Source organism: Vulpes vulpes, chromosome 3 (assembly GCF_048418805.1).
Source record: "Vulpes vulpes isolate BD-2025 chromosome 3, VulVul3, whole genome shotgun sequence".
Taxonomy (NCBI): Eukaryota; Metazoa; Chordata; class Mammalia; order Carnivora; family Canidae; genus Vulpes; species Vulpes vulpes.
Window position 1 is genome coordinate 84,138,630 of NC_132782.1, and position 14,687 is coordinate 84,153,316.

At 46.7% G+C, this 14,687-nt stretch overlaps 1 protein-coding gene across 1 annotated transcript; it reads right to left on the bottom strand.

The window, feature by feature from the left end:
- Positions 1–8,323: 8,323 nt before the first annotated feature.
- Positions 8,324–14,474, bottom strand: AZGP1 (alpha-2-glycoprotein 1, zinc-binding). Its single transcript, XM_026019692.2, has 4 exons — positions 14,327–14,474; positions 11,796–12,056; positions 9,530–9,805; positions 8,324–8,929 (listed from the first exon to the last, which is right to left on the bottom strand). Exons 1-4 carry the CDS (start codon positions 14,400–14,402, stop codon positions 8,595–8,597), a joined length of 948 nt encoding a protein of 315 aa, XP_025875477.1. The 5' UTR covers positions 14,403–14,474; the 3' UTR covers positions 8,324–8,594.
- Between the last annotated feature and the right edge of the window lie 213 nt (positions 14,475–14,687).

The following is a 14,687-nucleotide window of genomic DNA, read 5'->3' on the forward strand; positions in this document are numbered from 1 at the left end:
ATTCTGGCTTTATTACTTTTTAGGTAAAGCTATTTCCAGGTAGAGAATGAAAATGGAGAACTTCCCTTTCTTCCGGTAGGAAGATCTACTCAGATAAGTAAATTCAACCCAGAAGTTTCCCTTAGTTAAAAATTAGAGACCAAGGAAATAACTGATTTAAATTTTACTTCATATCAGTATATGTTAGAAGTAGATCTCTCTGTTGCGTTCTTTGCTGTGCGTTGGGACTTTTGTCTCAAAAACCTGGCCTATTTATAAAACTACCTGGGTCCAACAGTCAGTTCTGGATTAATCCAAGCCCCGTTGTGCCTTAGCACAATGTCCTCAATGTTGATCTGTGTTGTAGGATGTGTGAAAATATCCTTAAAAATATTTTATTTATTTCTTTGAGAGAGAGGGAGTGCAACAGAGTATAAACATCGGAAGTAGACAGAGGGAGAGGGAGAGGCAGACTCCCCACTGAGCAGAGAGCCAGATGTTGGGCTCCATCCCAGGACCCTGGGATCATGACCTGAGCCGAAGGCAGACATTTAACTGACTGAGCCACCCAGGTGCCCCTGGAATTTCCTACTTTTTAAGGCTGAATAATATTCTATTGTATGGCTAGACCACATTTTGTTTCCTCCATCACTCTTTGATGGAAACTTGGGTTGTTTTCACCTTTCTTGACCTTTAAAGAAGGAAATGACATGATCTCACCTGTGTTGTCAGAGCATCAAGGATGATAGGAAAGGCCAGTGACTGGGGAGGATTGTGCACTATTTGATGGAGGCTCAGTCAGACAGGAGCAATCTGGGTGGAGAAAAGGACCAGAGTGAGAGTGTAATTTGGTTTTGGTGACATCTAGGCTGTCCAGGATGAAAGGGAGGAGATAGGTAGCTAGGTAGCAATGGTCTTAGTTTGGGTGATTAGGAGGGTAAAGATGCCTTTAACTGAGATAGAGAAATCAGGAGGAGGGAGAGAAGGGAGAGGGAGGATGGAGAGGGAAGGGAAGAAGGGAAATTGAGTTGGTTTCCTTTGAGGATGGGGTGGATGGGGGAAGATCATGCTATTATTTGAACTTGTGATTCTGAGGGCTCTTCAGGAAAATCAGGTGGAAATGCTGGGGGGGCAGGTGTGAAAGTGAAGTGAGATGACCCCATAATTATAAAAGGGATCAGCAAACACAATTGAAGAGAAATGCCACCCAGAGTTACCCCCAGGCCCACACTTTTTCAAAGCGGCAAGAGCCTCTCCAAATCCGTTAGCGTGGTACACAGTGCTCTCTCGTGGCAGCTAGGTGCAACGGCAGTTGGGCTTACCACCTAGAGAGGAAATGTGTTTCTGAATTTTGCCCTTAGCCTGAGAAGGAAATCTGACACTGACTTACACAATGTTTTAAGATCCCCGTGTAAGGATTGGGTACTCAAAGGTCCAGGGAAGCCGCTGTCTCTCAGCAGGTGCTGCGAACCTAGGAGGCACCTGTGGGACAGCCTAAGGCCAGGTTAATGAGGTGTAGAGAAGTGAGAACAGTGTGTGTATTGAAATTATTTGGGGGTCTCCCTCTTGCTCCCACATTTCAAGTATTAATGTACAACTATTAATATATAATTTTCCAGCCAGGCTGGAAAATTCATTCATTAGCTTATTGAATTCATTCATCCATTTCATTCATTAGCTTAATGAAATTGTCTGCCTGGATGGTCCCTAAGCAACCTGGGAAACATTTCGCTTTTGCTTTGGGCTTCTTTCTTCTTCTTCTTTTAAATTTAATTTCTTTGTTTGTTTATTTAAAGTAGGCTCCACACCCAACATGGGACTCAAACTTACAACCTGCAATCAAGAACTGCATGCTCCACTGACTGAGCCAGCCAGGTACCCCTTGCTTTAGGCTTCTTGTCTCCTCTAATTGGCCCTGTCTCAGTTTAAGGAAAGGCCATTTCAGAACTCTGCACATGGGGTACATGGGTGGCTTAGTCAGTTAAATGTCTGCTCTCAGCTCAAGTCATGATCCTGGGGTCCTGGGATCCAGCCAGCGTTGGTCTCCTGCTCAGTGGGGAGTCTGCTTCTCCCTCTGCCCCTCCCTCTGCTTGTGATTGTGCTCATTCTCCCTCTTAAATAAAATCTTTTTAAAAAAAGATTTATTCATTCATTCATTCATTCATTCATTCATTCATTCATTCATTCATGAGAGATAGAGAGAAAGAGGCAGAGACATAGGCAGAGGGTGAAACAGGCTCCCTGCAAGGAGCCTGATGTGGGACTCAATTCCTGGGCCCCATCCAAAGGCAGAAGCTCAACTGCTGAGTCACCCAGGTGTCCCCCAACCCCCCCCCTCTTTTTTTTTTTAAAGGAACTCTGATCATTTATTTCAATACTACACCCAAGAATGTCTCAAATGGGAGAACCTGTGTGGTGGCAGGCTGTATCAGTTAGGATATAGGTTTGACTGTTGTCAATGAGACTCCAAAGGAGAGTGGCTGAAGCAAGACAGAGGATTATTTTTCTCATGTTTGTAAAGTCTGGATTTATGTGGTTCAGGGCTGGGCTGGTGGCACTGGCACTTGGGACCCTGGTTGCTTCCAGCTTTCTGCTCCACTCTCCCCAGGGTGTGGTTCTCAGCATCACAGAGTGCGACAGAGCTCCAGGCACCACATCCACTCCCAAGGAGCAGGGTGAGGAAGACCGGAGGAGGAAGGAGGGCTCACCCCTTCCCTGTAAGGGCCTGCTCTGGGAGCTTCACAGAACACTTCTGATGTCTTGAGCAGTAAATGAATTAATACAGGTAGAGTTCTGAACAGTACCTGGCTTAAGAAGGCCTTTCAGTAATAATAACCATGATAGTAATACTTAATATGACTGATATTTTTAAAAGATTATTTATTTGAGAGGGAGAGAGAGCTTGTATGAGTGGCAGGGGAGGGGCAGAGGGAGAGGGAGAGAGAGAATTTCAAGCAGACTCCCTACTGAGCTTGGAGCCTGATGGTGGGCTTGATCTCCTGACTCTAAGATCATGACCTGAGCTGAAAGCAAGAGTCAGATGCTTAACCAATGGAGTCACCCTGTAACTAATAATTTTTGAATGTTTATTATGTACCTGCCATTAAAGAGTATTACCTGTGTTGGCCCACTTAACCCTCATCACATTCTGGGGTATGTACTACTGTTATTTTACAGACAAGAAAACTGATGTAGAGAGGTCACACAGTTATAAATAGCAGAACTTCCAGTCAAAATCATTCAATCTTATTCCAGAGTCTGCTTACTTAGCCAGTAACCCATACTAACTCACAAGTACGCTGTTTTGTGTGTGTGTATGTGTGTATGTATGTATGTATATATATATATATATACATATATGTATATATAATTTTTTTTGGAGAGGGGTTTAGTATTATATTAAGAATTTATTCCTATATCTAAAGACAAATTGTTCTCAGGCCACTGCAGCCTGGCCTGTGTTTGCTTCTCCAGACGCCTTACACAGCCTGGGTAGAGAGGAAGTCTGAATAGGAGATGGGATATATCAGAGACCTGGAGTCAGGAGGGCTGGGAGAAATTGGATCCCGAAAGAGAAATGGCAAGTACCAGATTTAAGGTCTAAGGTGGGGAACTCTCTTGCAAACAATAATCTGTATAAATCGAGACAACCTGATCAACCCCGAGGAAAACATCTACTCATTCTTGGATATTTTATTTTTATTCCTTTTAAAGCGATCATGCTTGGGTTTCTTTTTTTTTCTTTACTATTTCCCATCTATTTGTTGTTGCTATATAGGAAATCTATTGATCTTGTATATTTGCTGGCCACCCACATTTCTGAACTCTTTTATTTCAGGGAATTGACCATTGATTTTCTTGAGCTTTCTAGGAGGGAAGGCAGAGCATCTGCTAATCAGTGTCATTTATTTCATGATTGCTAGTATTTGAACTTCTCATTTCCTCTTGTCTCAAGGAATTAACTTGGGAGTTCCAGGAAAATATTGGATAATTGTGGAAATAGGGATTCTAGTCTTATTCATGAGATTAGCGGGAATGTGCTATTGTTTTGTTAAGTGTGGTAACTGCTTTTTTAAACATTATATCATATTTTTTTTCTTATCTGGACCTGCTTTATTTATTTATTTATTTATTTATTTATTTATTTATTTATTTATTGTATATGTATATTTTTATTGGAGTTCGATTTACCAACATATAGCATAACAACCAGTGCTCATCCTATCATATTTTTTTTCAAGTGTCACAGAAACTGTTGGCTGCTTACCCCCAAATAATCGCCCTCCTTCTTGTGTGCTAAAAAATGCCCTCTGATTTTGACAAGAATTGGCAGAAAACTCTTAATCTAACGGAAGGGACCCAGTTGTGGCATGTACACCGAAAATGGCTCTGGTCAGTGAGATGTATAGGGAAGTCAGAAGGGGTGGGTGTATGTGTCTTCCTAGGAAGGTTTCCCTCCACGATAAAGAGCAGGAACTGTAGGGGGAAGAGGATTTCCTAATGGTCTCAGGACCATGCTTCTGGGCTCTGAGCTGAATTTGTGAGGACACTGTCCTGACACCTGCTGCAGTTATCTTTCTGACCAGTAGGTGAGCGACCAAACTCCATAGAGACGCTGGCCCAGAACTCCGAGAAAACCCTTGTTTGAACCATCTACAGTCAAGGATGCTGTTCCTTGCAGCTGAGGGGAGTTCCTAAATGCCACATTTGTCAAGGAAGCCTCCATCTGTCACCAGTTTACTGTTTTTGCCTGACGTAGGAATTAGGAGTTGCAGTTCAAAGCCAAAAGCGAGCCCTTGAACCAGAGCAGGTGAGAGCGAGGAGTATCGAGTCAGGACTGAAGAAGGGAGCAAATCAATTCTGGGCAGTCGGGCAGGAGGAGCAGATCCAAGGATGCTTCAGGGAAGCGTTCGGTTGGATCTTTTCAGCTTGGGCCACCTGGGTTCCATCCTCTCCCTTGCCAGCTCTTAGTTTAGGAATGATCGAAAGCAGCTATTCACCTGCCAGGTAGAAAGCATTTCTGCTTCCTGGAGCTCTGCTTTTTATCGGGGATGTAAATCCAGTCGCCTTAGCTTCCTTGGTTCCAGGGGAGCGCGTGCATTTTCTGGCGCACAGGCGGGAGGAGACCCCGCCCAGGTGAGCACGATCAGCCTGCACCTTTGCCTTTGGACCACGATGGGGGCGCGCGGGGGCGCTAAAGCTGCGTGGGGAGGGCCCCGGAGGAGGGTCTGGAAGGACTACCTCCTCCGAGGGTGGGCAGGCACGGTGGGGCCAGGTAACGGGAGGATGCGCAAGTGGGGCGTAACTGAGACCCTCGCTTGAAGCTCGGGCTAGAGGGAGAGAAGTTGGAGGTCTGAGCTGTGAGAGCGAGGAAGGACACAGAAAGGAGTTGGGCGGATTTGTTTGGAGGCTGGTTCTGGGTGGGGGTGGGGAGTGGGGGAGCTACCCTGGGAACCAGCGCAGGGACTGGGAGTACCAGAAATACTATTCTACTATTCCGGGTGGGTCATCTTGAAAATTCTTCCTCGGATGAGAAGCAGGAAGCTGCCAGGTGCTCCAGCAGTAGGGATCAGTGGGGCTGAGGCTGCGGGCCTGTGTGCGACAGGACAGCCTGCAGAGGGGCGTGCTGCCGGGAAGTGACTCAGATCCACTTGGGATGCGAATATGAGTCGTGTCCCCCCCCCCCCCGCCCCGCCCCGCCCGCTCCAGCTCATATCTCACCCATCAACAAACTCAAGGCTTATCAGGTCCATCTACAAGTCCTGGAGGCTTGATCTCCAGAATACATCCTGAACTCTTGCTGCTTACTACCTTTGCAGCTGCTACCATACCAGTCCAAGTCCTTCCCTAGACTTGTATCTAGTCTTGTTTCCGCCCTTGTGTCATCATTGTCCCTTCCTCACACAGCAGGCAAAGGGATGTTTTAAAAACCTAACGCAGGGATGCCTGGATGGCTTAGTCGGTTAAGCATCTGACTTCTGCTCAGGTCATGATCCCAGGGTCCTGGGATCCACCCCTACATGGGGCTCCCTGCTCAGTGGGGAGTCTGCTTCTCCCTCTCCCCTTCTCCCTGCTCAGGTATGCTCTTTCTCAAATAAATAAATAAGATCTTGGAAAAAAAAAAAACCTAAAGCAAATCCTATCACCATCTTGGTTAAAACTTACCAGGTGTTGTCATTTGCAGTAGAAACTCCTCCCCAAAGCAAAGCCCTGCACAGTTAGACTGCTATCTGCCTTTTCAACATCTTCTTTTATGACTCTTTTCCTGTTCATGGTGCTCCAGCCCACTGGTTGTTATTCTGCCTTTTAAACACCATGCCTCTTCCTGCCCTGGGGACTTGGCATTTGCTGTATCCTCTGGCCCAAATGCTCTTCCCCTAGATATTCCCATAATTGATTCCTTTGCTTTCACATGGAAAGGAACAAAGAGGAGAGTGGTCTGGGATGCTGAGGTAGCGTGGATGTTGGCTTCATTCAGTTTCTTTCTGGAAATCTTCCCTGATGTTCCTGAGAGGCATCTCAGCATGGAAGGAGAATATATTGGAATTAGTGATCACAACCGTGGTCACAAGGAGCAGGTAAGGTCTGCGTTGAATCTTGACAGAGGGTATTGTTTCAATAAGCAGAATTGGGGTAAACTCCATGCAGAAAGCAGTGGTACCTATTTGTTCTGTTTGGTCTTCAGTGTTTATGAGAGTACCAAGCAGAAAATAAATACTCAATATAAAATTCTGTAGTGAATGCACTAATAAATGAATAAAGGAAATAGAAAGAAAACTCTAAATGTATCTGTTTGTCAAGTTCTAGTGACAAGCCAGGTTGAAAAAGCAGCATTAAGCCAAACTGAAGAGGCCCTTAACAGAGATTAGGGTTAAGTCTTGTATCCCATTGGCATCTCTCCTGACTAAATCTGAGCCCTCCATCCCTGCAGTCTTGCTGGTGAACTATCCCCAGAGGAATCTTCAAGAGAGACAAGGTAGTATTAAGTGACTGAGGAATTGCCAAGAAGGGGACAGTCTGTGGCAGTGAGGTCCTCCTGGGGTGAAGCATCCTTAGAGTATACTTGAACTTGGTACTACCGGCAGGAGAATATGTTGCTGGTTCTCTGTTGGGTGGGCAGGAGGTGCTTATGGACAGATCCATGTTTGTTCTCCTGGGCCCTTATACTCCCTGGTGTGCCTGGTAATGCCCACAGCACAGTCCAACCCTCAGTCATGTCCCTTGTCAGGCCGCTGTGGCTCTCCCCTCAGCCATCTCATGCTTGACTGGTCAGGAACAATCTTTTTACCTCTCCTTGGCCAGCTGTCTTGGCTTTCACTCCTTCTCTGGAATCTGAATCCCTCCAGGAAGTTTCTGTGAGTGTCTGAGTGGCTCTGTGTCCCTCTCCTCCTTCCCCTCCAGCTGGGCAGGACTGGGGTCTTCTGAGGTTCCCTCCTCTGGCCCAACCCTAACCCATGTATCCTGTCACAGGGGGACAGGTCTCACATTCTCCTCATCCTGACCTGTTCCTGTGGACTTTGGGTTTCCTTATCGATCTGACATTCTTTTGCTGTCATGTGGTTTTCCTTATTTGTTCAGTGTCATGTGTTTTGAAATATCACTGGGTATGTTTTTCCCTCTTGACTATCTGGATTGTTTTCTTCTGCAGCTTCTACTGTTCAAACAGGCCTCTTTTTTTTTTTTTTTGTCCCAGAAGAATGGAATGGAATGTGGATTTCACATAGACTTTCTCAGCTTTGATTTCCAAACTGGGTCAAAGTATCAAAAATAAAAAGTAGAACCTTTGAATTTAGGCTTTCAAGAAAGATAAGGGTCAGCTCAGAATTCTGAATGCTGGGGATGATTTCCTTAAGGAGCTCAGCTGGGAAGGGAAGGGAGTCCTGATCATGCAGATTGGCTTCATAGGAAGGTCAGGTGTGAGAGCTCTGCTCTGTCCTTTGGGTTTGTTGTTGTTGTTGTTGTTTTATTTTAAGATTTTATTTATTTATTCTTGAAAGGCACAGAAAGGCAGAGACATAGGCAGAGGGAGAAGCAGGATCCCTGTGAGAAGCCCAGTGTGGGACTTGATCCCAGGACCCCGGGATCATGACTGAGCCGAAGGCAGACGCTTAACCACTGAGCCACTCTGGGCAACTGAGGCACAGAAGAGGCATGGGTTTGTATTAAAGAGGTTCTATGACCTGATAATAGAAAGGACATCCATAGTGGGCTCCTGAGCAAGGCCCAAGGGACCAGATGATCCAGGCCACACTGCAGTGGACACCCCAGTGTAGGAAGCCCTGTAAACGTTGCCTCAAGTCTATAGCAAGAATTTCAGATGAATCAAAGGCTTCAGAGCACAGGATGAATGAACATCTACTCATATTTTTTATATGATCTCAATTTAAAAATACCTTTCTACATTATGTGCTAGGCAAGGTGATTATTGTTGATTTGATTCGACAGATTAGATGATGGGGTTTTGCAGTTGCTTCCAAAAGCAGTTTGGAAGTGAGTCATTCAGTGGCTGGCACTCAAGTCTTCCAGCTCTGAATCCACCACCTGATCCCTGGCCTCACTGGTAATGCAACAGCAATTTCTAGAGCTCATCTTCTTAGGTCTCACAGGAAGGGTGGCTACTGCACCTGAGTGTCCTCAGAGCCTTCCGCCCTCACTGCTCCCTGCCTCTTGTCCCACAGCACAGTGAGGGGCTGGGCCAGGCTGCTGTGCTTCACGAGGCAGGAGTATGAGAAGGAGGCTAAGTCCTGAGGGGAAGCTGACATCACCACCCAGGCCTGGTAAGTGTTGTTTCCGCTGGGAAGAAGGGCTCCCCCCGACTTAGTCTCCTGTGTATCATCCGCCTGAATCCAGTGCAGATCAATTTCTTGTGGGTAGAAGCCAGAGACCCAGCACTTGAGTGTCTGAATTCCTTCCGGGGTCCCATGGCTGGTGATGGACACGGAGGGGGGTTCTGTGGGTGGGGGCAGAACATGGATATGGAGGGCCTGCCCTCGATGGCTCCCTGCTCATATCCCTTCCCTCCCACTTTCTGGGTGTCAGTGATGAACAGAACTCCAAGCTCTGTATCTGCCTCCCCAGGGAACTTCTATGAAGATCAGGGAAGCCAAGGGTTCCCATGAGCCTCCCCTGGGCTTTCCTTGTCCCTCCACTGTGTATCGACATCTGATAACAAGAAATTGTGAATGCCCCTATGCATTTTTATATTTTTTCCCCAAACTTCTGAGTGAGCTTTGGGGCTCCCTCCTCCCTCAGTCTCAGCTCCGTGCCTTGGTTCTGCCTGTGGCTCTATCCATCAGACCCATCCCTGCTCTGTCCCATAGGACCCTTGTTCTCACTGCTTCCCAAACCAAAGTCTCCACTTGTGACAACTAGGCTGTCACAGGCAGGCATTTTACACACCTGCCTCTCTCCACTGCCCAGCCTAGAGGTATCATCATAGAGACACTGCTGTGGCATTGGCCTGAGATGTTCCCCAGGCTCCCAGCTTGAGATCACCTTCGTCTTTCTCAGTGGGGTGCAGAAGAGTAGGATGTAGGAAGCAGGTGGATACCTTGTCGGTCCAGGTAGGTCTTGCCGTATTCTAAGTACCTCTGCAGCATCACCGGGCACTCCTCTTCTAGGTAAGCCTTGGCCCGCTGCACATAGACTTCTTCCGCTTCCCACTTCTTCTTGGTGTTCAGAGCTGCTGGGTCCTGGGGGACCCAGGCCGGGATTTCTTTGTTGAACTCGATGAAGTTCCTTCCATCATAGGCGTACCTCCAGAATGCTCCACTGTTTTTGTTATTCTGGAGCTCACAGCCAAACATTCCCTGAAAGGTATGAGACCCTGTACCCTCCCCGGGCCCCCAGGAAATCAGTCAGCCCAGCATTGACTGTGTTTTAATAACTTTTACTCTTCTGCAGTTTGCAAAAACAACAGGAAGAAAGGTTTTAGAAATCTAAGCATGTGGTCCCTTCATCTTGGCAAATGGGTTATGAGCCAGACATACAGCACAAGATGGAAAGTTGCTTTGGTTTGGTATTTTAGGCCCATCTGAGCTGAGGTGAGTCCTTCCTGGCTGGGGCGGGTCAGAGAGTACAGACCATGTTCCCAGACACCCCCCCCCGCCCCCCATATCATCTCATCATGTCTTTTAGTGAACTGTGGATATACTAGGAGCTCTTAGGAACCTGATACAACCCCACCAAAGTACCATCTTTGAGTTAAATAGAAATTATTTAGAGTTTTATATCAATTATGAAATTTCTCCTTTTTTCTCAGTTCTAAGGGGAGCTGATGTCACCACTTGAGTGAGCATGATGTGACCACTGCTTCCCTCTTTTCTGGGGTTTGGTATCTTCACTACAGATCTCTGAAGCCCCTGCCTCAGCCCAGTGAGCAACAAGTCTTGGAAACTGGCTTCCTCAGGGAAGGGGACACAGCTGGAGTTTACCCAGTACTGGTTAGCACTCTGCACAGGCTCTGATCTCAAGCTACCTGGGCTCAAAGGCAGATCTCTCTCCACCGAACCTGGCTTGGACTTGAGCCTTTAATCCTTCTGCCCTTGGGTCTTCTCATCTTGGAAACAGCAGTGGCCACAGCGCTGCTTTAAAGATTTTATTTATTTATTCATGAGAGACAGACAGAGAGGCAGAGACACAGGCGGAGGGAGAAGCAGGCTCCATGCAGGGAGCCTGATGTGGGACTCGATCCTGGGTCTCCAGGATCAGGCCCTGGGCTGAAGCCACCAGGGCTGCCCCACAGTGCTGCTTTAGAGGTTGTTGTGAGCGTTATGGGTGTTAATACCTGTGCCTGGCACCTAGTAAGTGCTCAGTAAATGTTAATTATTCTCTAACATCCGCCATTCATCTCTTTACCCTCTTTACTCATAATTACTTGCAGCATTTTATTCCAGCCAATTGAAAGCCTGCTGGTGCCCTTTCTGCCCATCTTTTGATACCCTATAATGAGTTAGTATCAAACAGTTCACCAACCTGTGAGTGGCTGATTTAGAGAGCGGGGATAGGGGTGAGGGTGGGTGGTATGGCTCAGGAGAGCCAGCCCCAGGGCTCTGTGTGCTGTGGCTCCTCCTACTCCTCCCACCGCAAGTCCAGATGAGCCTTCCTGAGTCTGCTCCTTACAGACAGGAGGGTCTTCGGGATTCCATGTAACTCTAACAATGTGTGGCTTTGAATTCAGTCCCTACTGACCTGCTAGTATGGACCACAGTTCGTGTGAGACATTTTCTCTCCATCATTCAACAGATTTCATTTGAGCAGGTTATTATTGGCTGTCCCAGGTGATGGGTGATCAAGACAGACAATGTTCTAACCTTCATGGAATTTACATTTGTAAGTTTTATGGAGTCTCTTGGCAATTCCAATTTTGCGATCAGACCAGATAATTAAGAACATGGTCACTGTCAAATAGCTATGGACTGGCTGGGCCACCATGTGAACCCAGGTCTGACTGACCCCAGGATTAGCTCACTGTCTGCCCAACATCCCTGGTCAGGGGAGTCTGACGCCTTCTAAAGTAGGATCAGCCTCAGAGAGATTGGGGTGTGCAGCTTAGAGGTCACGCATGCCTGGATGAGAGCTGACTTGAATATCACTTCCTGTGGGAGCTTAGGCCTGGGAGTGAGGGTGAGGAGGTGATGGGGCAGGAGGAGAGCAGATGCACTCTGGTCAGGGGATGCAGAGTGTCTGCATATTTCTACTCTGCTCTCCATTCCTCCTTCGGGATGGAGATTATTTTCATCCTGCTGACCCCTTCCGACTCACACCTGCAGGGCTACCTCTTGAGCTAAGACCCTTCACCCCAGCAGTCCACTGACCTTCTTTGTCCTTATAATATTCCATGATGTCCTTCAGGGTCACCATGAAGATGTCCTCCCTCGCCTTCTGAAGTTTACTCTCCTTCTCCCAGTCCTCTATTCCTTCCATCTGGCTCCATGGGTACCGGGGTATGGCTTTCCCGGTTTCACTGTCATAGTGAAAGAAGTCCTGATCATTGAGGTAGGCAGTGGCCTGGAAGCTGGGGAAGCCATCACTGGGTCTGGATAGCCCAGTGTAGAAGAAGCTCAGAGAGTAAGGCCCTGAAAAGGAGCAGAAGACTTTGAGGTGTGCGGTCCATGCAAGGGAGACCCAACGTGGGCAGCAGAGAGTCAGGAAGGGGGCCCTGGCTCCTGGGTGTTGTCCTCCCTGGCCCTCAGCCACATACCTCTGGAGGATCACTCAAGTGAAAAGGGCCCTAGTTCTATTCTGGGGATGGCACTTCAGAGACCATTCTGTGTCTTCACTCCATTGTTTCTTCTTGGCAGATAAGAAGATAATATTTCTCAGCCTCCTTGTATGTAGGGCTGGGATCATGTGATTGAGTTCTGTCAAAAGTGGATGTGAGTGGGAGTAATGTCTTTCTTCCAGTCTGAGGCCCTATGAATGGGTTTGTTCTGTCTTTCTTTTATTTATGTGATGACTGTGGAGACTTCAGGATGAAACAGGAAACAGGAGTCCCCAGATGCAAACAGCCTGGATTACTCAGTCACCCCAGAGAAGAGAGGAAAGTTGCCTTATCTGTATTCAGTTTATATGATCAAGAAATAAACACTTGCTAGGGTAAACCACTAAAAACTTTCTTACTGGAGCATAACCTAGTCTAATACATAGAATTTGAATGTGTAGGAAAAATTTATCAGAAAATTCAGGAGATGACCTAGAATGGATTGACACAGGGTAAGATCAGGATCTGGATCCCAGAATTCCCAGGGCTGTACCTTGCATTTTGCTATAAGACAGGGGCTGGGAGAGGGGGGACATTTCCATAATTAATTCATGATATAACTCATGAGTGTTATAATGTTGGAGGTCAGATGGCAGATTCCTAATTTGAGTACTGAAATTATTCTTGCTAATTAGTTTCTAAATGTGATGAACTTTTAACACTATAGACCGAGAGTAAAGCAGATTACCCTTCATAGTGGGTGGGCCTCATATAATCAGTTGAAGGTCAGAAGAAAAAAGCCCAGTCGCCCAAAGAAGAAGGAATTCTGCCTCCAGACTGCCTTTGGACTCAAGACGGCAACACTGACTCTTCTCCAGGGTCTCCAGCCTGCAGATTTCAATTGTGCCAACCAATTTCTTAAAATCAATCTCTGTCTCTTGTTTATACATACTGTTTGTTCTTGTTCTCTGCAGAACCCTGACTAATAAAGATTTTGGTGTAGGATGTGATTAACATTCTAAAATAAAATATATAGGGGTGTGTGGGTGGTTCAGTCAGTTAAGCATCTACCTTTAGCTCAGGTCCTAATCCTAGGGTCTTGAGATTGAGTCCCATGTTGGGCTCCCTGCTCAGTGGGGAGCCTGCTTTTCCCCCTCCCTCTGCCTGCTGCTCCCCCTACATGGGCTCTCTCTCTTTCAAATAAATAAATAAATAAATAAATAAATAAATAAATACATAAATACATAAATACATAAATACATGAATAAATACATAAATATTAAAAAACATATTCTCATAGTTTGTAAATATAATGAATTTCAGACATAAATAGTTTAGCTTACATTTCTTCAAACTGAAATTTGTGGCCAAGAAACAGCCTCATTTCCCTATTCTAGTGTTGACTCTAGTGCTTCCCAGATTCCAGCTGGCTGCTTTCCCCCTAACTTGCCTTCAGGGCTAATGGTAGAACTGTGGTCTGACAGTGGGGGAAAGGGACAGATTTCCTTCTACAACCCTCCAGTTAACTTGTCTTCACATCTGGCCCTTAGGGTTGCACCCTCTTTGTTCTGAGAACCAGACAGATTCATCCAGCCTTGCCTCTGGAAGAAAAGAAGGAACAAGAAGTTCTATCTGTGTGGCTCCTGCTCTGTCCTGGTGTGTGACCCTGACCTGTCATTTCACCTCACTGGTCTCAGCTTTGCTCATTTGTAAATTAAGGGTTTTAGATTCTGATTCTATTTAGTTATTTTTAAGATTTTATTTATTTATTCATGAGAGACACACAGAGAGCGGCAGAAACATAGGCAGAGGGAGAAGTAGGCCCCCTCATTGGGTTCCCTGATGTGGGACTCAGTTCCAGGACCCAAGGATCAGGATCTGAGCTGAAGGCAGACACTCAACTACTGAGCCATGCAGGCATCCCTAGATTCTGATTCTTTAAGGCTTCATTTAGCATGAGTCCGGAGACTCCCTCAATACTTCTAGAAGGCTATGGGCTGAGTTAGGTGACAGCCTTAGACACCCATTCCCATAGTATATTTGGGAATCCCAGATGCATTAGAGGCCCTTCTCCAACTTGCTTGTCCCATTTATTACTTCCCCTCCATTCTTCTTCTCCAGAGCCACCCTGACTTCCTCACTTACCACCTTGGGTCTCCTGAGGGACTGCAGGACCCAGAAGGAGTAGCAGGGACAGCAGGACACACACAATTGTGTCCATTGTGTCTAACCAGACTGGTCTGCCCTGTGTTGTGGAACTTGGAGCAGACTACTTGGAGATAAAGCCAAGTGTAGTTATGGGAATGGTTGGGCTTTGAGCCCAGCCTGGGAAAGGTGACCCCATAGCCAATGAGAGTGCAGGACAGGTTCCTCCCCTGATAGTGAGAGAGGAGGACTTACAAGCCACCCTGGGCGGACGTTGTACTCAGTGAGTTCACAGATGGTGTGCAAATGGAGAGCCAAGATGGCTGATCTTCAGGCTGGGACTCTGTGTATCCCCCAGGTG